The sequence below is a fragment of the Lissotriton vulgaris genome, chromosome 2_1, assembly GCF_964263255.1.
Source record: "Lissotriton vulgaris chromosome 2_1, aLisVul1.2, whole genome shotgun sequence".
NCBI lineage: Eukaryota > Metazoa > Chordata > Amphibia > Caudata > Salamandridae > Lissotriton > Lissotriton vulgaris.
Window position 1 is genome coordinate 820,927,671 of NC_141687.1, and position 24,553 is coordinate 820,952,223.

The 24,553-nt window shown below is 44.2% G+C and overlaps 1 protein-coding gene across 1 annotated transcript in view; it reads left to right on the forward strand.

The window, feature by feature from the left end:
- Positions 1 to 24,553, forward strand: part of ITGA4 (integrin subunit alpha 4) — a 531,379-nt gene that overhangs the window by 45,788 nt on the left and 461,038 nt on the right. Inside the window, exons 3-4 of the mRNA XM_086956223.1 lie at positions 14,029 to 14,135; positions 14,280 to 14,409. Coding sequence (XP_086812349.1) covers positions 14,029 to 14,135; positions 14,280 to 14,409 — 237 coding nt within the window. The remainder of the gene's footprint in view (positions 1 to 14,028; positions 14,136 to 14,279; positions 14,410 to 24,553) is intronic.

Genomic DNA, 24,553 nt, shown 5'->3' on the forward strand with positions numbered 1-24,553 from the left:
CTTTATTTGTTTTATGCTGTCCAACTTCAGTTCATCCCTTACACGGAGCATTGGTGTTTACAAGGGCCCTTTGCATTCTTTAACCAGTATTCCTTGCCGTAAGCAGGCTTTCAAATCTTTTTCTCATTTAGTCAGATTTGCTGTACATTCATGTTAATGTTAATGTTATGGTGATTTGTATAGCGCACGGCTGCCCCAGCCAAGGGGCGTCCCGGCGCTGCGAACAACCGAGATCACATGCCAGGCTCTTCTGAGGGAGTTGGGTGTTTACTTTTCTTTCTCTAACTTCAAAGTGAGAGGTTTTATGTGAAAACCATGCTAGGTGCTTTGGTGTGCTGGTCTAAGGCTGTGTGATATATTTGTTTCTAGAACACAACAACATTTAATTGTCTGTGAATGAACTGTGCAGATATTTCGGAATATATCCGAATTAGGAAACCACAAACTAAGCAAATTTTTTGGTAATTCTGAAGTGTAGTGGAAATAAAGATTTTGAGATGATCAAAACAAATCATTACACTAGGTGTTGACAATTCTACAACTTATTGATTGTGCACTGTATAGTGTTATCAGTAAAACTGTATATCAGTGCAAATGTAATGGTCCTTTCCAACTGAAAATATGTTGTCTGTAATGGCAGTGTGCTACCACACCATGCATACTCCACTTTACGTTACAACTTTACTTGGAACCACTCTACTCTGCATCACTTACTCTCTGCCACTGCACTCTACACCTCTCTACTCGACACTACTCTACTCTGTAACATTGCACTCTTCTCCACTGCACTGTTCACCACTCCAGTCTAGGCCACGCCACTCTACTCTGCACCACTCCATGCTACGCCACTCTACTGTATGCTGCTCTACTCTGCAACAAGACACTCTACACCAATGCACTCTACTCTGTCCCACTCCACTCTGCCAATGCACTTGATGCCAATCCACTTTACACCACTCTAATCTACTCTGCACCACTGCATTCTATGCGACTCTACTCTACACCATTGCAATCTATGCCACTGCACTCTATTCTACACCAGTCTACTCTACTATACATCACTCCACTCTATGCCACTTGACTCTTCTCTGAAACAGTCTACTGCACGCCACAGCATTTAATCCACCATACTCTACTACACTCTACTTAACACAGCACCACTCCACTCTACACCACTTGACTCTACTCCACTGCAATCAACATTGCACTATGCACCACTCTACTCTCTGCCACTGCATTCTATGCCACTGTACCCTACGTCAATGCACTCTACACTCTATGGCACAGGACACTACACCAATCTACTCTGCACTCTACGCCACTACACTCTTCTCTGTAACACTATACTGCATGCCACTGCACTCTGTACCACTCTACTTTACACCATTGCACTCTACGTGACTACACTCTTCGCCACCCTATTCTCCTCTGCACACAGCACTCTATGCTACTGCAGCCTACTCGGCACCACTCTACTGCACTCTACGCCAATGCACTGTATGCCACTACAGTCTATGCCACTCTTCTGTGCACTACTCCACTCTAAGTCATTGCACTCTAAGCCGCTCTAATCTTCTCTGCACAGTTGTATCTATGCCTTAGTGTTCTATGCCACTGCACTCTACTCTACTGCACTCTATGCCATTGTATTCTATGCCACTGTATTTAAAGCAACTGCACTCTATGCCACTGCACTCTATGCTGCTGCACTCTACAGCACTCAAAGCCAATTTACTCTACATAACTGTTTTCTACATCACTCTATTCTACTGTGCACAAGTGCACTCTACACAACTGCTCTCTACGTCACTTTACTCTACTCCACTTTACTCTACTGTACTACACTCTACTACTCCAATACACTCTGCACCACTCTACACCATTGCACTCTATAAAAACTCCACTGTGCAATACTTCACCTTCCGTCACTGAACTCTAGGGTCCTCTACTGTGTACCACTTCACTCTATGCCACTGCACTCTATGCCACTGTACTCGAATCTGCTCCTCACTTCTGTAAGCCATGCTACTGCACTCTATGCAAATGCACTCTATGCCATTACACTCTGACACTCTACTCTGGATCACTGCACTATATTCCACTGATCTACACCACTGCACTCTACGCCACTCTAATGTACTCTGCACCATTGCACTCTAGGACACTACATTCTAAGCCACTCTATAACACTGCACTCTGCTCTACGCTCCTCTACCCTTTGCATAGAGTGCAGTGATGTGAAGTGCAGTGGCGTAGAGTGGAGTGATGCATAGTAGAGTGGTGTAGAGTGAAGTTGCATACACTGCATTGGTGCAGAGTGCAGTAGAGTGGCGTAGAGTAGAATGTTGTGGCATAGAGTGCAGTGGTGCAGAGAAAAATAGAATGGCATAAAGTGCAGTGACCGAGTGCAATGGTGGAGTGCTACTCTGCCCCACTCCACTCTTTGCCACTTCACTCTGAAACAATATACACTGCACTCTGCACCACTGCATTCTGTGTAACTGTACCCTGCACCACTCCACTCTGCGCTTCTTCAATCAACGCTGTGCCACTACACTCAATGCAACTCTACTTTGCACTCCTCCACGCAACTGCAGCCTAGGCCAATGCATTTTACACCACTTTACCCAAAACCAATGCACTCGATGGGATGTATGACGTTACAACGCATACTTTTACCACGCATGCCTTTACAACGCGGTATTTACAACGAATACCTTTACAGCGCATAGTGCTTTGGGGTGCTGGATAGTGAATAGTTTAATTTACTATTCCAACTCCAGTCCCCGTGGACACTAGGGAAGGTGTTGGATTGTAAATTAAACTTATTCCCTATCCTAGAGCGCCCCCCAGCGCAATGTGTTGTAATGGTTGTCGTTGTAAATACCGCGTTGTAAAGGCACTGCGTTGTAAAAGTTGCGTCGTAAAGGATGTTCCCCCACTCAATGCGACTGCACTGTACACCAGTCTAATTTGCACCACTGTACTCTATGCCACTGCACTGTATGCTACTCTACTCTACACCATTACATACTAAGTCACTGCACTATATGCCCCTTTATTCTACTCTGCACCACTCTTCTCTATGCTACTGCTCTCTACGCTACTCTACTGTACAGTAATGTACAGGGACGTAGCTTCAGGAGTTGTTTGGGGTGTTACACCCCCTAGTAAATGTATTTTTTAATAAATAGGTCAGTGTTGGATTTTTAAATACTCAGACAAAAACACACACAGACATTCTCATCTCTGTTTTGAAGATCTTAAAACACATCATTTTGTAAAAGAACCATGTTTAGGTAACAACTCACAATCCACACTCTTTTCCCTTTCCACTGGCCCGTAAGCCCCCCTCATGCACTGCTTCTCAAAGAATGATTAACATGATCTGCCAGTGTGATTGTCGGAAAATCTGAAGCTCACACCCTCCAGTCTTACTGACCAAGCTAGGCCCCTGCTAATGCACTCTACACTAGTGCGCTTTGCCACTCTACTCCACAAACTGTACTCAATGACACTCTACTCTGCTCCACTGCACTTTGTCACTGCACTCTCTTCTGCATCATTCTTCTTTATGCCACTCTACCTCATGCTTCATCATTTCACTCTACACCACTGTACTCTACCCTGCTCCACTCCATGCAACTTCACTCTACTCTGAAACAATCAACTCTACACTACTGCACTCTGCACCGCTCCACTCTGTGGCACTCCACACTACGCCACTTCACTTTGCGCGATTCAGAAAAGGGGGTGGTGATGAACAGAGTGTCTGAATTAAGCAGACCACTCTTACCCAGTCCAAAGATCAGGGCTTGATCCATCACCGTTATTTATCTCACTGCCCCATCCCAGTTCAGAACCTGGCTATATGCAAATCACTGTCCCTGGCCCAGTGCATCATGGGAACAGGGCAGACTAAACTACCAAGCCAATTCTTCACCAGAAAGGAGACAAGCTACCGGGGACCGGTTTCTGGCATTTCAGCCGTCTTCGGCCCGGCTTGCTTGAATCCTGATGGAGCAGTGAGAAAGGGACTCATGTCTGAGTATACCCTGCCACACCTATAGTGGCCAAAAACGATTCAGAAAAGGGGGTGGTGATGAACAGAGTGTCTGAATTAAGCAGACCACTCTTACCCAGTCCAAAGATCAGGGCTTGATCCATCACCGTTATTTATCTCACTTTGCGCTGCGGCACTCTACGCCACTGCACTTTATGCCACATCACTGAACTCTACACCACTTTACTCAAACCCAATGCAATCTACACCACTGCACTGACAATGTGCTCTGCACCACTGCACTGGATTCTACTATACTCTACCCTGCAACACTCTATGCCACTGCACTCTACTCCCCTCTGATCACTCTACCCCTCTGTAAGACACTCCATTCTATGACACTCCACAACACTTCGCTCTGACACTCTACCCCATTGAACTGTACTCCACTCTGAGGCAACATACTCCACTCTATGTCCTTTCACTCTATGCCCCGCTAAGCCACTCCAATCTAACACTAGGTAGCTCCACTCCATGCCACTCTTCTCTACTCTACAACACTTTGACGCTCTACGCCCCTCCACTCTATGCCCCTCTACTCCATTATATGACACTCAACACTCTACGATGCTCTAGGTACCTCCCTCTACACCACTCCATGCCACTAAACTCCACCCTACTGCTCCACTCTGTGCCACTCCACCCCATGCCACTTAACCTTGACACTTTGTCACTGCACTCTACGACACTCTACTCCACTATACAACACTCTACTCCACTCTATGCAATTCCACTCTACTTCTCTACATCACTCCATGCCACTTCACTCTCCGACAATCTACTCCAATCTATGCCACTCTGCCCAACTCCCTCTACACCACTTCTTGTTACTTTAGTCCAGGCTATGCCACTCCACTTTGCTCTACGCTACTCCATTCTGCCCTATGCCACTCCACTCTGCGACACTCTATGCCACTTTATTCTATGTCACTCTATGACACTGTACTCTATGCCACTAAACTGTATGACATTCTACTCCACTCTATGCCCTTCAACTCTGACAATCTACTCTCTCTACAACACTCCACAACATTCTACCCCACTCCCCTCTACACCACTCCATGACATTCCACTAAACTCCACACCATGCCACAAAAATTCACTCTACCCCACTGTGTGCCATTCAGACACTCTACTCTACTCCATGCCACTCTTTTTTATGCCACTAACTGAGTCATTCTGAACAGTACCCACGCTTTTGCTATAACATGGCCAAACACATTGGCTTTTACAATGCATGTTTTTCTAGCTATTTTGTTAGCCCCCTTTAACCCATTTGCTGCGGCGACAATTCTGCTGCAGCACTAGGGGTTAGGGGGGGCGACGCGGTGCTCTCCTGCTGGTGACGGAACCGCTCCGTCATCAGCCTCGGTAGCGCTGTGCTTATGACGGAGCGGTTCCGCCATGGCCCCGTCCACTCAATGGAACGCCTAGCGCAGGCGTGGAATCCGCGCAGGCGCGACGAGCGGGCCATGACGTAACCGCTCAGTCATCAGCACAGCGCTACTGAGGATGATGACAGAGCGGTTCCGTCATCAACGCAGAACTGGTTAAGCCAAGAATTTTGGGCCAATAGGTCTTGAAATATTCCTGATTCCAGATTTGTGATCATGTTCAACACACAGTACTGAGTAATGTTTTCTTGCAATGAAATTTGACAATCCCTTCAAAAAGGAAGAGAATCAATTATACATACCCTTAGGTTTTGATTGGCTATGGGTGTGCTACTTAAAAACCTGAGATCTCTCGGTGCTCTCCGATTCAATAAATGCGCAGATTACATAGCCAGAGTAGAGAATTTCATTATGGCGTTTTACACAAAACCAATTCAGAACTTTGTCTGGGAGCCTGTGGGACGTTTGTGAATATTTGGGGTGTGGAGTTACGGATCAATCATATTTATTGCACTATTGACTTAAAAACATTACAAAAATAATACATAGATAAAAGTTGGAAGTGTAATCCCACATCCTTGGCACAGACATTAAAAAGAATAACCAAAAACAGGTACACAGTTGACATCCCTTTAAGCAAAGAAGGTTAACCACATAATTCAAGAATCACAACACACAACTAGTTACCTTTGGAAATTCCCCACCCACAAATTAGAGCACTGCTTCCTCACAAGGCCGCCTCCTGTGCCTGTTGAAGACTGGTCTCAAATGCCCTTTACTTTCACCATGCTAGCATATGCACAATATGTGCGTAAGTGACTGGCAGCACGTCTCTGATTGAGTGTGCTTCCTTCCAGACAGCAAGAAACTCCATTATTGGTTGTAGAGGAAACCTAAAACAAGACAATTTGCCCTTTAGAGTACAAGTCATTGGAACATTTGAATAACCCTGATTGAGACTCAGTTGATATGTATTGTAAGCGTCAAGTAAGATCTCTTTATTACACATCTCCACCCTCCATCATCAATTCTCTTCAACTCACTGACTAGAACCTTCACAACATTTTAAGTTAGACAACCTCATCAACTGTGAGAATGTACTATTATGAAACAGGAGGGAGGCTAGTAATTCTGGTAAATGGAAAACTGGGTGAATACAATCTATAAACGAGCATTGGCATATCCAATAGGTCTCGCCTATGGGACCTTATAAGTGTTTAGCCATGCAGCACATTATCACCCACCGGGCAGATTTCTGTAATGGAACTAGTACCTATGTAAAGTGCTTTGATACTTTCATTTGCGCTACATAATGCAAAAAATAAAAGGAATGAAAGGAGAAGTGCTTGCAGATTTCTGAGGTGGGGGAGCAAAAAGATAAGTTAAGATTGCCTTATAAAATGCCAGTACCAAATCGGAAAGCGAGCACAGTAGAGAAAATCAGTAGCCAAATTGAAAGGAGGTGAAAGTGAGTTATCCCAGTGTGCAAATAAAGGCGGGGCTGGGGTATGCTGCATCTTGCTGCTGAGTAAAAGATGTTTATTGCCAACCAAATGAATGTTAATTAGTTCGTCTGCCTCTATTAGGATGAAAGGCTGAGAAGACGCGCTGGGGTTTGAACCTGCAGTTGTGAGGTCAAGCATAAGATTAATAGGGTGGAAGCGTCAACCCACTGAGCCAACAGAATCGGCTTGGACCATAGCGGACTGGGCAGGCTAACTGAGTCTGGCTTATTGTCTGTATTTTCGTACAGCTGAAATGCAAGGTTTTCACGTCCAACCGGACACTGCAGTCTGGAGTCATTTGAATGTAGTGTGGATGGACATAATAAGCTTATTAGTAATTTCCCGTGAGGATCTGGCCAAGGGCCGCTCATTAGACGGTGATGACGATTCCACTGAAAAGTAAGATGTCACCGTAATTGATTTTGTTTCTGATCCTTTGTGTTTTAGAGAAAATGAAAGCATACTCTTGTGGAGCCGGGGTGGAGGGGACGCACCTTCTAACGAAAGCGGCAAGGTGTGGAAATAAAAACCTGACCCAAAACAGATGGCAGCCTGCGCGCCACTGTTACTGGTTCCCAAGAGCAAAACCCTCTGGGAGTAAACAATTCCCAAAAAGCAAAAAGCAAAGAATGGCGCAAGAATGAAGCGGGGCGAGTGAGCACGGTAGCGCGGCAAACACATATGCGCAAATTAAAAACACATGGGGACATGACCCCGAACAGAAGGCGCCCCTGCTCGTAACCGCAAGCCGTAGGTTGTGTGCGGATCCATTCCCTGGGAAAGGTGGGACAGGCACCCGCCGTTGCCCAATTGCATGCTGTCTTTTTATAAAGACGCACACAAAGCCCAATAGAAAAAATGCTAAAAAAAACCACACGCACGAGCATGTGAAAAATCCAGAGTGTTTCCAAGAGGTTGTTCCAGGCAGGTGGTATTTATGAGCGTTTTATAAGGCTTGGTGGCGTTGACACAGAAGGGGAGGAGACTGCATCTGCCCCTTTCTCAGAGCCTCCTGAGGCACCAGTGTTGTAATAAAGACACAAATTGGTCAAGAAAGATCTCTTTATTACACGTCCCCCCTGTACACTACCAATTCTCTTTCCCTCATCGAGTAGAACCTTCACTACATTCTAAGTTCGACAACCTCGTCGACTGTGAAAATGTACTATAATAAAACATGGAAAGGGCAGAGAATAATGCTGGGAAGTGAAAAAGGCTAATACATTCCACAAAAAAGAGAATTACATTACAACAATATGTTATAAGCTAGACATGCTTGGCTTTTATGTTTTTTAGTGTAGTAATACTGCATTAGAGGAAATTAATTTGTACTAAGAGGTGGTTGGTTACCTGACAAAATTAGCTTAAGGAAAGTGACTTTAGCCATTCTGTGCTAAGTTGTAAATTGCTCTAGGCCTTACTCTTTATGTTGGCCTTGGATTACTGAACGGAGGGAGAGACAGATCCTCCCATATCCGTTATTTTTATGATACTTCTTTGGCGGTGCCAATTCTGAAACACAGATTCAGAAATGTAGCTTCCAATGCCCTCTCTTTTTTCAGAAGCAAGTACTCTACATGTATTTGTGCCTCAGTAATAGTGTCAAACAGAACAAATAGCAGACTGTCTGCACACCATTGCATAGTGTCTTCTGGCCATGCAAGATTGGCTAGAAAATCTGCCGACCCATACCTTGAAGGAGGGATTAATTTAGTTGAGATGATGCACAAAAGTGGGGCCAGTGAGGGGCCTGAGATATTCTTCGACTGGTGTAAAAGGGCAGCATCACCTTAAGAGAAGCATGAAGGTGAGAAGCTCCCACTTTTACCCAACTAAATGTTTGGAGACCTCCACCTTTTCCAGTTTAGAGTTGTCCAAGTACCAGTTGGAAATTTTTACAGACCTGGAGCCAAAGTTCACAATGGTGGCCTAGTTGATGCCAATAGTTAGTTTATTAATAATGCAATATTCCCTAAGAGTGTTGTGGAACCTCTCAGGAGCCAACCTCTATTTGATATTATAAGACTGTATTGAGCAATGGGTAGTAAATTACTGCCGAACATGGGAGAAAGATTCATGGCCTTTTCCATAAACGTACCCAGGTTTGCTAGGTACAACTTGGAAAAATAACTGCACCAACACACAACCTTATTTCAATTTTCTGTAGGTAAAGATCTTATCAGTCGTGACAGAGGTGATGCCAAGTTTTGTAATCATCCAAGTATTAGAGCATAGTGCCAGTATTGGCAGTAGCAAGTTGGGAGAAATGCCCCATCTTGTAAATTTTGACCTAAGTGAGTCTCTGACAAGACAGACAAATGCTGTCCTAAAAGTATTATATGAAATGCATAAAGTAGCACCAGATTGTGAATATTTGGGGAGAGAGGCTAGGAAACCTGAACAGAGGCTTCCTGTGGGAAGTTCATGTAGTATACAATGTTTGGCTAAATTTGTTAAATCTTTGAACTATCAGATTGACCATCGCCAGATCTGGGGTTTCCACCTTCCATTCGCTGCTCTTTTGCAAAAAGTCTTACCCATCAACCTGCTTCCTCCAGGAACGTTTCGGGGTGATCTGTCAAGTGGGGGCCTGAACTAGTTTTCCTAATTCATTTTTCCACAGGAAAATTGAACAATACTACAAAAATTGTTAAAAATTTGACCAATAAAGCATGCTTTTTGTAATTTGGTGTAAATCCGTCACTAAGGGGCCCATTAGGATGGCGGGCGGATTGCCCCCGTCAGGCTGGCGGTAGCCACCGCCAGCCTGGTGGTGGCAATCCGCCTACCATCCGCACCGAAATCCCCCCCTGCCATATATGGATGGCGGGGTGGACTGCGGCGGACGGTAAGACCGTCCGCCGCTATTCCGCCCCAGTCGCCTTGCGACCAGGGCAAAAAAGGTTTAATATGGTGGCGGTGTTTAATAGACACCACCAGCCATATTATGATGGCCTTGTGTAGATGCCTTTCCGCGGCGGCGATGCCGCCACAGAAAGGCATGGGGTCTTCACTCTGGGGGCCCCCTGTGGGCCCCCAGAGTGAAGGAGAGGTGGGGGGTGCACATGGGGGGTGGTTCCTGTGGTACCCCCCTGCATTTGCATAAGCAAAGCGGCAGGCACCGCACGGTGCCTGTCGCTTTGTCTATGCAAATGCATTAATGCATTTTTAGCATTGTGGCGGACGGTGCTGAGAGCACCGCCCGCCACAATGCTAGAAATGCAGGATGTGCCCGCCACTGTGGCGGGCACATCCTAATAACTCCCACGGGACCCCCGTCCTTATGGCGGGCGGTCCCAAAGCCCGGTAGGATGACGGGCGAACAAAGTTCGCCCGTTATCCTAATAGGCCCCATAGTTTTTGAGAAATTAAGGCTCATAACATCATATATTTCACACCGTGGAGTGTCTGAGGAGCAGACAGATCTTGAGATAAGATGTGATTGATTGCCACCACATCAACAAAGATGTGGTAGCAGCCATTTTAGAACTTGACTCAGTCCCCTTTCCCACAAATAACGTAAAAAAAACGATAGGGGTGCTGGGTAGGGATATCCCCCCCAGTCGCCTGGTGACATCTTTTAAAATTTGTATGCAACTTTTCGGTGGATCCGCAAATCCATAGTAAATTGTTTTTAAAAACTTTGCATTAAAAAAAGGCACCCCTGGTGTAGGCAGGGCCTCGGTTTTGATTATTTTCCAGTTTTTGGGGAGGGGGTGTGCTGACCCCCCCTCCACCCCTAACTTTTGTCAAGCCCCGGGGACCCTATCGCCCTATCGCCTGGGCTAAGTGCAGACCACTTCCTCCAGCTTTTGGCAGTCCACAGGGAACCTATCCCATGGGTCCTCATCGTACTTTAAAATAGTAGAGGGGCATACATGCCTCCCTCCCTGAGCTATTGAATGGCCTTGTAAAGTGTCCCAGAGACCGCAACCACCAGGACACCATTGTTTCCCTGCCCTCAAGAGCGTGAGCAGGGTGTTATGTTCTCGTCCCGGCAGGAGCAGAAAGCTTCTCCCTCCTCGTCCCGGCAGGAGCAGAAAGCTTCTCCCTCCAAGTGAGAGCACATAAGTTTCACAGGAGTTAATTCTGGGGAAAGGTAATAATAAAAAGGGTATACAGACAAAATATTGAATACAAAATATAGAATAGCACTAATATCGAAGTGAAAATATAGAATGGACAAAATATCAAATGGACAGAATATAATCAACAAAAATATCGAATTTAAGGTAAGAAATTTAATATCGATTTTCATAAATATAGAAAGTCAAAATATCGAAGTATATAATATAGGTATTAAATATATCGAATTTTTAATAATATCGATTTTTGTTTAAAGTGTTTTGTATGTTAGTATATGTGTGAAAAGTGTATATTTTTATAATTTATTTTAAGTAATGAATTTTATGTTATATAATTTTTGCATAATTTAATTCTGTAGCGGGTTGTGGGTTTACAGGGGAATAGGGTGGGAAGTAATTTAATTATAATTAAATATCTAAATTTATTTATTGGTATTTATTTTGAATTAATTGGTAATTTTTAATTGGTAATTAATTAAATTTTAATTGGCAATTAATTTTACTTAATTGATAATTATGTTAATTTTATTTTATTTGCCGTTGTGGGTTTATAGGGGAATAGGGTGGGAAGTAATTTAATTATAATTAATTAAATAATTTAATTTAGTTATCGATATTTATCTTGAATTAATTGTTAAATAATTTTTAATTGGTAATAAATTACATTTTTATCGGTAATTAATTTTTATTAATTGATAATTATGTTAATTTTATAAATTTATTTCCCGTAGCGGCTAGTTGGTTGATAGGGGAATAGGGTGGAAAGTAATTTAATTGTAATAAATTAAATATTTTACTTTATGGGTATTTATTTTGAATTAGTTGTTAATTTGTAATTGCTAATTAATTAATTGTTAATTGGTAATTAATTTGTATTAATAGGTAATTAATTTTAATAATTAATTTGCATTTGTACTTTTAATTGCTTAATTATTATATTAAATTGGGAATTACGTTTAATAATTTTTTTATTTGTATTAATATTTAATTTATTTCTATTAATATATGAAGTATTTACTTTCCCTACTGTTGCACTTACTGGAGTGGGAATAGTTATTTTTACACCTACACTATCCAACGCTTTCCCTACTGTTGCACTCTCTGGATTGGGAATAGTAATTTTTAACCCTACGCTATACAACACTTTCCCTACTGTTGCACTCTCTGGAGTGGGAATAGTAATTTTTACCCTCCCATTAGCCAACGCTTTCCCTACTGTTGCACTCTCTGGAGTGGGAATAGTAATTTTTACCCTCCCATTATCCAACGCTTTCCCTACTGTTGCACTCCCTGGAGTGGGAATAGTAATTTTTACCCTCCCATTATCTAACGCTTTCCCTACTGTTGCACTCTCTGGAGTGGGAATAGTAATTTTTACCCCTACGTTATCCAATGCTTTCCCTACTGTTGCACTCACTGGAGTGGGAATAGTAATTTTTACCCCTATGCTATCCAACGTTTACCCTACTGTTGCAGTTGCTGGAGTGGTAATAGTAAATTTTACCTTCTTGCTATCCTACAGTAAAAATATTGTATATTATTAATTAATTTATATATGTATATGTTAAAAAATTAAATTGTATGTTATTTTTTTAACTTAAATTAATTATTTAATAGTTTTAAATTTAAGTATTTTCAAATATGTTTTAGTTAATTATAGTTATTATTTCATTAATTTTAAATTACTTTTAAGACATTTAAAAAAATTCGATATATTGACTATATTTTTTCGATATTTTTGATTCGATATTTTTGTACTACCTGTTTGTAGATAGGACTTCGATATTTTTGCTTTCTATATTTTTACTTCGATATTTTTAGTACTCTATATTTTTGTATTCTATATTTTGTCAATGATTCAATAAAAAGACGACAGAAGGAAAGAAGATGTGGCATAATGGCTAGAGCTGCTGCCTTTGGAACTGGGGAAAGTGGTTCAGTCTCAGCGTCAGCTGCCAAAATATGAATGATTTCTTGTGTAATGTAACTGGTGCTCATTGAAAGTGCCCCAATACCTTCGGGTCATGCTCGCGCGATATAAAAACTGCAAAAAGTACTATTCAATATTATATAGCAAAACCCTAATCATGTTTACAGGGTTTAATGCCAATGCAAAAGAGGTTGGGGGAAAATCATATTTACTGTTGCTAGAGCTCTTCATGGCATAAAGGTTGTTGCCCTAAAAATAGCCCCAGAAACAGTAACATTGCAGTAGTGGTATCAAGATATGTAAGAATAAACACTAGGCCCCTCATAAGTGTGCCACTTTTGTGGTATGTAATGATCATCCCCTATTTATGGCAGCTGCCCTACTCTCCCAACACCCCACTAGCCATCCCTCTTCTCAACCTCCACCTGGCACCTGACCCCCCCAGATCACGTTTTCAATTCCCTCAGCCCAAGAATCGGTAAAGTTATATCCAGTTCCGGGGGGAATTAACTAGCAATTGTATAGTACTGACTGGTTATTACAACCTGTAATGCTCATTACCCATCAGGGAGTGCCATCGTTTCTCATTGTGCTTCTCTTGGACACCTCTAAACTATATTGTGTTATTAAGTGGAACTGTTGTGAAATACTATTTTTAGATTTAATAATAGCTGAATATGTATTCCTAAACCTTCACGCTGAAGCTCATCACTCACTAGATAATTCATTTTACAGGTGTTAATACACTGTTAATTCTGTGATGCTGAAATTTAGTTGACTCGTTTGTGATCAGTGCAAATGCATTTTTTGTTTTGTTTTCATAACTGTTTGCAGCTATGCAAACTTGCAAAATTTAGAGCATGCACTTGTATTCAAGTTTGCTGAGGCTATTTGTGGAGAGGTCATGTTAACCTACTCTAGCAGAAACGTAATGTCTAATATTTTGCTAGTTTTTAAAGATCAAGAGATAATTCATTATAAGATCTTTAATATGTATTGAGCATCCTACAGCAATGATGTTAATGCTTTTAATTTTTACTTTGTTTTGAAGGTAATCCATTGGGAGAATCTTGTGGGAAGACATGTGTTGAAGAGAGAGATAATCAGTGGATGGGTGTGTCTTTGTCCAGACAGTCGGGAAAAGATGGCCACCTTGTGGTAGGTCCCTTTTTATTGATGTTTTCAACATTCATTTAATTTATGTTTCTTTCAGAAATGTATTTATTTCACTTAAAACAATACACGTATGAAACCAATAAATCTGGTAGACGTTTACACAGCACTCCCATATTTTTTATACAGGCTTGTGGACATAGGTGGAAAAATGTATATTACCTTGCGAAGGAACACAAACTACCTCATGGAATTTGCTATGGAGTACCGCCTGATTTTCGGATGGAACTCCGCAAGAGAATAAGTCCATGTTACCAAGGTAATAGGCTTAAGCTATTGCAACTGTGAATTTGATCAACCACAATTATTTGGCCAAATGTTAAATTAATTAACTTATGATACTTATTATACTCATTATGTGCTATGCCATGTTTACAATTGGACACCATCAAGAGCAGTCTTGAGAAGCTGCTGGAGAATGGGGTTATCCAGCCATGTGGAGTGGGCGTAAGTAACAAGGGAATCCATTTTACTCGTTCACACATTGCTGCTGCAAACCAAAATACCTTATCCCCACAGAGCACTATTCTAGAGAAGTACATGACACTTCTTCTATTAATCTAATTAGTAAACCCATGATGACTTTGATTAGTTCTGACATTCTGTGTATATTACGTAGTCCTGGCCATTAGCTGATAAATAGAATATATCAACCTTCCTGGACAGTCTGAGTTAAGGGTTTGATGGTACTGCTCAGTTCCAGTGTGGTGGAGTGCATTCTTGTGGAATACTGCATTTTCTGCCATCAGGTGGAATGCTCCATACACACACAGTTCTTAACATTTTGAAAGGTTCGCAATAGCATACCATACTTTCTTTCATTAGAAATACACCTATGTTATAGGAGATTATTATTAAGGAGCCTGCTTTGATTGTAGAGAGAAATACAACAATTAGTATATCTGTCAGGGATGGGCTGCACACCACAATTATTTTCATCCATTGACACTAAACGTAGAATTTAATCTTTCAATTTTTGCTTTTTGCAGAGCTCACTATTCATTGTTTGAATCCTTTTATTGATTTTATATATTCGGTATACAACGCTTTCAATGAAGAAAAGCTAATAGTGTAATCGCATTTACAGCCAGCGTATGGTGATCACATATACACCAAATTGCACGTGTTTGACAACCTTAAGCAATCTAGTTCGAAAGAATAAGCATTAACTCGTCCACGGGGATCCATTGAGGGACCAGATATCCACAACTCTGCAATGGAGGAGAAAAGATTTTGTTATTTGAGAATAAAACCATAGAAAGAATAGGAGCCTGCCACTTCAGATCTCGTCGCTCCCCACATCCAACGCACACAGACAAATTAAGCATTCAACTACGCCATTAAGTATGCAAATTGAAATAAACCTAAAGAGTCTGTGGTAGAAATAATATCAGATCAACAGGGTGAACAGCTGGTTAATGTGAGGTGCGACCAGCCATTGTGCCGTCTGTCTACCTGTAGGCCTGTGTCACTTCCATCATCAACCTGTGTGAGAGTCTGGAGATCTGACAATATTGTGTCCCAGTTGGAGGCTATAAGTTATTTGCGCAACCCCAGGGCACCTTCTTGGTGCAACACCACACTTTCCGTCTGTGCTCGTGTAAGGAGGGACTGTATCCATGCCACAAGTGAAGGGGGCTCTGTGACTTCCACCTACGGGTGATGAGATGCTTGGCCATCAGGAAGCCCAAGATTGAGAAATCTGTAGGTTACCCTTTTCTTTTGTCTCTGTAATACAGACCTAGAATGCATGTTTGCCATTCATGTAGTGCGGGCGCTCCATGTAAGATAATATCCTGGCTGTGACACCAGTAAATTTGAAAAGAGGGTCAAGACCATAGCATATGTATCGGGTCTGCATCTACCATGATGCCACGAGGGCACGCAACATCCACACTATGGAAATAGCGGTTGATTTTAACAGGCGTGACTTAGGGTCGGTGTACAATCTAAAATCGTATCAGGTGGAACCTCCTTCTGCCCGGTACACTTGTGGGACTCAGCCATTCCCTGTCCAGGCAGGGGCAGGTAAGGTAGTCTTCTCAGTGGGTACGCAGAGCGACATGGGAAGGTGCGGTGTGGGTTTGCAGCGATTCAGCCAGTCAATGTATTAAGTGTCTACCCATTCCCATAAACTTGAGGTATTGCACTGCTAAGTGGGTCGGTAGTTCATTAGTTAAGTCACCCCACGTGCGAGCTAATGTCAACAGTAGTGAGTTATATAAAAGGAACTGTCCTGGTGGTAGATCAGAATCACCCATTAGTGTCTCACAGGGGGTGAGGGCACCATCGCAATAGAGATCACCCAGATGTGTTAGCCTACTGCATGCCAAGCACCAAGTTCCGCCATGGAGGTGAAGGCAACGTGTCTAGGTGTACCTAACCGAGCTAGTGCTGGTACATATGGGGTCACCAATCATGTACGGTAGAGGCTCTGTTGGTAGCAGCAGTGTGCCCCTCAGAATAACAGATTCCGGCATCTTTGCTCTGGTGATTGGATAGAACAAGTGAAGAATACGGGGCAATGTCCAGGATGGTAGCGTAGTGGCTATGTCAGGTTCACTGCAGGCTAGCTATCCATTTAGCTACCCATTGGAGTTGAGAAACAAGATAATGTTCTAGGTTTGGTACCGCAAAGCCGACCTTATCCAGGGGTGAGTATAATTGTGTTAATGCCACTCTGCAGCACCCGGTATTCCAGATTTATTTCCAAATACGTGTCTCAAAGTCCCGAAAAGATTTAGGGCTCGATGTAGGTAGCCCTTTACCGATCGGAATTGGCCGAAAATACCGATTTTCGGCCGTTTCCGATCGGTAAAGGGCTATCGAGATGTAGGGGCACATTTTCGGTAATTTTACCGAATCGTTATCATTACCGAATCGGTAAATTTACCGAATCGGTAATATTTACCGATTCGGTAATGATAACGATTCGGTAAAATTACCGAAAATGCCATGTAGGTAGCCAATGTTCGATCAGCACATGGCTTACAGAATCGGTATTTTACCATGGAATACAAATCCATGGTAAAATGCCGATTCCTGTGTACATGCACATCTGTGCATGTACACATGTGCCATGTGACAGACAGACGTGCCCTTAGGGCATGTCTTTGTGCCACATTGCACACATGCCCGTTTTGGGGGTGCTAGAGGGTGTCAAAGTGACACCCCCTGCACCCTTGTGAATTCTTTAATTACCGATTCGGTAAATACCGAATCGGTAATGCCTAATCATTCCTATGGGCTTCAAAGCCCATAGGAATGAATGGGCATTACCGATTCGGTATTTACTGAATCGGTAATTAAAGAATTGTTAAGGATTCGGTAACGAATCCAGATGTTGGGACCTACATCCCATTTACCGATTTTGAAATACCGAATCGGTACAATTCGGTATTTCAAAATCGGTAAATGGGATTTACCTACATCGGGCCCTTAGTCGGGCTATATAGAGGTAGATTGAAAAAATAATACACAAAGTGGGGGAGGACCACAGCATGGCCACCCAGCCCACCACTGATAGCAGCAATGTCTGCCAAAAGCCATCTGAGATCTTGCGGTCTAATAGAGGTGGTTGCATGCATGTGGTTGTCATCAAAAAGGTCCACTAGAGTGATATATGTAAACACCCAAGTACCAAAACATCCTGGCTTGCCAGGGTATCAGTGTTTTGATAAAGGCAAGTTGTGGGTCTGGTAAACCCAGTGTGAAGGGGAATACGCATGATTTTGCCCAGTTGACTCAAAGGATATATAGGGCTGCAAAACGATGCAGTGCTGCAGCAATCGTACCAGGGACATTATGGATGTCTCTGAGGTACAGTAACAGATCTGCATAAAGGGATATGGTGTGCAGACCATTTCCTAATGGTATGCCCCAGGTCTAATCCCCCCTCTGGATCGCCTCATCTAGTAGCCCTATCTCTAGAGAAAAGAGTAAGGGGGACAGCAGCAACCCTGCCGGAAGCCCCAGCACATCGATATTGGCTTGAAGTTAGAGGAGCCAGTCTTCACCTTGATCAGAGGATGTGTGTACAATAATTTCCCTAAGCACAGAAAATGGGACTGGATGCCACAATGCCATAGTGCCTCAAACAAAAGGGGCCACTCCAAAGAGTCGAAAGCCTTTTTCGAGGTCCTGCACAAGGCATCCAGCCTGGGGCCAATGTTGTGTTGAATATTTCACGGCACGGAAAGAGCGCCTGAGATTTGAAGTACTACGTGCTGGCATGAACCTGTTTTGATTCGAATGATCCAGTTTTGGGACCAAAGGCACCAAGTGGTCCACAAAGACCGTAAAATCTGTATTAAACACTGCCAAAGGCCTGTGCGATCCCTGCTCCATGGGATCCTTGTCAGGCTTGGGGAGAGAGACAAGCCATGCCACCATCAATGGTAGAAGTGTAAAGGGCCTACTCATCAAAGAGTATCAGCTGGGGAGCGACAAATGGGGCATAAACTTTATAGAATTTTGCAGGTAGGCCATCGGGGCCTGAGGTCCTGCCAGTTGGGAGTTTACAAATGGCTTCTTGTATTTCGAACTGTGTGATAGGGTCATCCAGTTCCGTTAACTGCTCAGGCGTGATGCATGGCAGTGAGATCGTGGAAAATAATTGACTAAATTTGCCATGGTCAGCAGCAGTGACCGACTGATACAATGATGTGTAATGGTGTGTGAGCTCGTCATGTATTTCGTGTTTGGTATAAAGTAAAGATCTAGTGGAAGTGTGCAGTGACATGAGAGAGGATCGCTAAAAAGTCCTGGCGAATGAGCCAAGCTAGCAACCAGCCTGAGCGAGCGGTGGTGGCATGCGTAGTCTCTCTAGTAGAGGCATGTGTTCTCAGCCCATGTTTGCTAATTGATGTATCTCATTTGAGTTGTGCACTGCCTTGATTTTGTTATGGAGAAGTATGTGTTCAATGCGAGTAAGGTCCCCTTCAAATTCCACTGCATACCCATGCTATGTCAACATTGAGTGATCTTGAACACGTCCCATGCAAGAAGACTTGTGGATGCGGTGTGGTTGTTATGTTACAAATAATCGGGGATGGCGGTACCAAGAGATGCCCGAGAAGAAGGGTCCTCTAGTGGCCCGACTGCAGTCACCATGTAGGAATGGCAGGTGTACTAGTATCCCACAACAACTGTTAGTAATGCAGGTTATGGTCAGAGTGGCTCCGACCCAAATAGTCAGTATGTAAGATAGATGGTAACAGATTAGTTGTAATGAGTATTCGATCAATTCAAACATGTAATTGATGTGGGGCAGAGAAGAATGAGTACACTCTCGCTGTATCGTTGAGTTGACACCAGATATCGATATATATTGATCAACTGCCAGCGATGGAGCCAGTTGCATAACACTCACTAGGTTGAGACTGTGAGTGCATTGGGCAGTCAGGGAATGAGTGGTAAAGGCCTAGCTTAAGGACACTGTTGAAATGACCTCCTATGAGCCAATGAATCCTGCTCCAACTGGATAGCCTGTCTGACAGTTTATTGAAGAAAAGTGTTTTTTCTGAGTTTGGTGCGTAAACTGAGCCAGCTAGTATCTGCAGGCCTTCTAGGCGACTCCGTACAAAAAGATAGCTGCCCTCCATCTCAATGTCAACCTCATCTGCCATAAAGGAGGTCCTTGGTCTAATCCATATTAATGCCCGTTGGTGTAAGTAGAAAAAGTTGTGGCAAACAGCTGGCAGCGCCAACGGAGTCTAGTGATCTCTGGGAGTGTTAAATGTGTTACCTGCAGGAGTGCAAAATGGGTGGAGCATTGCCTGTGGTATGAGTAGACAGAGAATCTTCTAGAAAAAGTTTGGATGCCCCACACGTTCCAGGTTAGAATATTAGTGGGAGCCACTAGTGTTGTGGAAGAGAGTGGTCTGTCGACAGTCTCACGACAGCCAGGTGCGTTCCATAGAAGCAGTTTCCAGTGTGCACTTGTGCAAGCGTGGGGTTGGGCTTCTCTGAAGAAAGAAAATGAACATAACTGAACAATTATTAAGCAAAAAGTAAAAACTGAAAATATCACCAGAGCAGAGGGACAACGTGTATTTGTCCAAACTGCTGAACTGTATAGGTCGATTTAACTATTGAGAAGGACGAAAGTACCTAGGGGGGAGGTGGGGCACAGGGAGCCAAGTAGGAAGTACCTCTAACATGTCGAGAGAACAGGCGTTAGCAGATTTTATAGAGTAGCAACATTTGCGACAAAGCAGTTGAACACGTGCTCGGTGCAACATCTAATTAATTCAAAAATAAGAAAGAAATTGCTTTTGTCTACCTTGCCCTTATATCAATGCAATGCAGTCTCGGTAATAAAGCAGTTAGTATTGTTGACAAGCACCAGCAAGGATTCCTAAATGGAACAGGTCAATGGAGTGCACCCCAAATTATGTTATCTGCCTTCTGCGGTGTCAATTCTGGAGGTGCAAAAGAGTCTGGTTTGTTAGGCCAGATGTTTGAAGAACCCTCATTGCTGCCGGATCTGGTGGAATCGTTCTCGAGGTCAGAGTTCTGTGTCGCTTCTCGGATGGCCACAACTGCAAGGCCCTATGTTGATCTTTTATAATTTGTTCCAGATTGGGGACGTGCTCTTGCCACTGAGGGCGGATCACACAATACCCACCTCCGCAGCAGCGGTTCGTCCATGCCTGTGTGGACTGGGATTGGTAAACTAAGTTTGTGGATTCCAACCACTCCCAGGCGGCTTCCAGGCTGTCCAAGAACCATGACTTTCCCTTTGCTGTGCAGGAAAGTGGAGTGAGTACTTTAAGTTGAGTGTGTGCAACTGGTGTTACACAGCTAAGGAGTTCCTTTGTTGCTGCACAGTAATAGTAAAGTCCAGAAAAAGCATTATACTGGCATTTTCAACTATAATGTTCGAGAGTGTCAGTGCTTCATGCAGTATAGCATCTCTATCACCATAGTGTAGCAGTCGGAACATCAGTGGTCTTCGGTGCGAGCCAGGCGGGAGAGGCCGCACCGGGACACAGTGAGCATGTTCTATGGAGAAGAATTGTGACAAAGCCTCTGGTGAGATCAGTTCACATATCCAGCGTTCTGTGTATTCAACAGCATGTTTCCCTTCCACTCTCTCCGGCAAACCCATCACATTGATGTTGTTCCTTCTTCAATGTTCCTCAGCATCATCCTCTGCATTCCAGAACGCGCACTCGGTAAGCCAATGGCTGCATGGAGGTCTTCATCTCATGGGTTTTAGGAGCAAGGGCGTCCTCTAGTTTGCTCTATATAGCAAACTTTGTCTGCTACTTTGCGCTGATCTGCATGCAACAATGTGAGAACAGCCACAACATTGTCTATCTTGTTTTCTAGGAACATTTACATCTGATCCAGAGAGACTCCAATGCGTTCCACCGCCTCAAGGACTATGTCTAGCTTGCTCCCTATGGAGGTAGGTATCAGGCATGTCGAGCCGGTCCTTCAGGCAGGGTAGGCACGTTTGAAGATCTAGATCCCAAGTGCCCATGGTGCTTGGCAAGGAGGGTACGCTTCTGGAAATGGCGTATACAGTTGAGCCACAGGGACCTGATTACTGGCACCAATCCAAGCTCTAGTTTCCGCAGCATGAGCAGCCCTTATGTATGTGGTGCAGAGTATTGTTGAGTTTGCTGCATATGATTTATCAGGGGGAGTGACAACAGAGAGGGCACCCACACAGGTACCAACAGTGAAGGCACAAGATTGTCGCCTATTACAGAGAGTTGCAGGGTATCGTATGTCCAGGTGCTAGGTACATTCAGCGAGTTTGTTGGTGCAGTGTCTCTTTGGGGTAGGTTGCATGTATTGTAGGACCATCAAATGGAGGACCCGCTTGACTACACCAGTATGTCATGGGGGAGCGTAGCAGCACAAGCAGTCCAGTGCTGTTTAGTACCAATGTGTTTGATTGGCCTTAGTGAGGTCAGTCAAATGATTGCAGAATGTAGGGCAGAGTCAGAGTGAAGTAGGAGTAGTGTTATCGCAGTGAAAGGGGATGCATGGGGCCCCAGAGCAGGCTAGGCTACAGCCTACACGCCGAACAGATGTGGCCATGGTTGCCACATCGGTCAAGGTGAGATTCTCAGCAATGTTCCCAATCGTTATGTGAGACACCGAGTAGTTCCACACTGCCAAGGCCCAGTCTATTGCTAAAATGAGATGCAAGCCGAAGACAGGGCCCGGGCCACTCCACCTGCAGGGTTACAGAGATTGAGCAGTGTGGGGGAGCCAGTGAGGGACGGATTTTTCTAGCTCTCTGCCACACGAGCCTCGCAGTACAATAATCCGGATGTAGGCCTCGGCCAGGACCAAACACAGCATGCAAGTGAATTTTTAAGGACCCCAGTGACGTAGGGGGATCAGGACCAATGTGCTCTCCAAACAGGTATCAGGTTGGGCACAGTGACTGTCACATAATCACTCTCCCTTCTCGCCTGATCCCTCCACTGCAACAGTCTTAGCCGGTCCCATACGAGAGTCAGCTTGGCAGGCGGTAGGGCTCACACCATGGCATGCCCCCAACTGTGCCATCCGGGCAGACCTCCGGGTTCCCCGAGTGATATCAGCTGCATGGGGAGGGAAACCAGCCAAGTGTGTTGTACAGTACTGATGTTCTGCGACGTCCACAGTAGCAGCCACACTCTGAAAGGGCCTCGCACCCGGCCGCACTCGCTGACAACATGAACCCACTCGCCCACAGCCCACACAGGCGTCACGAGCAACAAGCACCAGGGGTCCCACAAATGTTCAGTGGCACAGAAAGGGCAGTCAGCTTGGTACGCCTCTTGTGACCAGTGCCTCCGTGTCCGTGGTTGTATCTGCTTCCCAGCAGTGTGTTACATCAGGCACAGGTCATATATGCTGGCAGCACGACCCTCCCCGTCCTCAACTCCCACAGGCTTCCTGGCAGATAAGGGGGCTGTAATGCAGTTCTCCGTTGCAAGAGGGATGTATTCTGTTACTTGTCAGTGACAGATAGTGTGCCTGCAGATAATAGAAGGATAGTCGGGGCTTCATAGCGGAGCCTTGCTAATACCCATCCACCTTCTTGGCAATCCAAGTCACGCCCCTACAGACCTCACTATTCATATCCTTCACATGAGAACTGTACTGCTTTAGGTTCATGAACATTTGCACAGCTCAAATGATGGTATTATTCTTGGGGAGAGGATGTAGCCTTACAGCTAAGGGGGCCAACCTCGCACCTGGGGAGCGGGGTTCCAGTCTCTGCAAAGTTCCTAATAGTGATTTTTACCGGATCGATATTAAGAAATCGCAAACCGCAATGTAGATAAAAAAACACAAATAAATTGTGATTCTCTAAAACTATCAAACCCCCATATCGAATCGGTATTACCGATTCTGAATTAGCGAAATTACAATTTTTAAAAATCGCTATTTTGCCAATCTGCCATTCAGGTGCTTTCTGAGGACATCACACACAGGAAGTGGCCACACCCATGCTGTTTCTGAGTGCCTGAGGCTGTGGGAGAGGCAGAGAGCAGGAGCACACACCCAGAAGCTGTACAGGAGTGTTCAGGCAGACACCAACTGACAGGATTGACACACAGGAGAAGGGAAAGGAGCCTGTAGAAAGGCAAAGAAAGCAGAAGTTTAGTGAGAAGGAGTTGGAGGTCCGTATTGAAGAGGTGGTGAAGACACATGACCAGTTATTTGGCAAGAAACCCCTGCATGACCCAGAATCCCAGAAGAGCAAGATCTGGCTGGAAATACAAGGCAAGATCAATGACATTGGGATCACCCAGCGCTTCATTGACGACCTGAAGAAGCTCTGGTATGCCTAGCGCTCCAGGGAGAAGAAGAGGGTAGCAGACAGGCTAATGAAAAGCAAAGACGACTGGTGGTGGACCATCCACAGCGCCTGCAACTACACCCCTGGATGATTTGGTTGAGTCCACCCTCCAGCCTGAGACCATCAGTGACATAGGAGACGAGGACAGCTCAGCCCGAGACAACACCAGACAAGGTAAGATGCATGCAAAGCATGGCCTGAACCCACCCCTCCCCAATTCTCAATCCTCATGAGCAAGTTAGAATTCCACTCCAGTTCATATTTTGCAAACAACCAGCAATGCATCATGGGAGATGAGGTCCCAAAACCTAAATAGCATATCAGTGAGATTTGTGAACACAATTGCAGGGGCCTCACATCCGTCAAACAAGCAGATGACTGTTAGTGTGAATAGCAACTCATGTAATTTAATGTAACACAAATGCTGCAATGCAAGTCGGTAAATGGACATTCTGTATCCACAGGCGAAACTGCGCCCCAGACAGAAGAGAGGGAGACTCATGAGGCACCTGGACAACAACATATTCAGGACGAAGAGTCCCAGACATCCACAAATGTCACACCTACACCACCACCCAGACCTAGGACA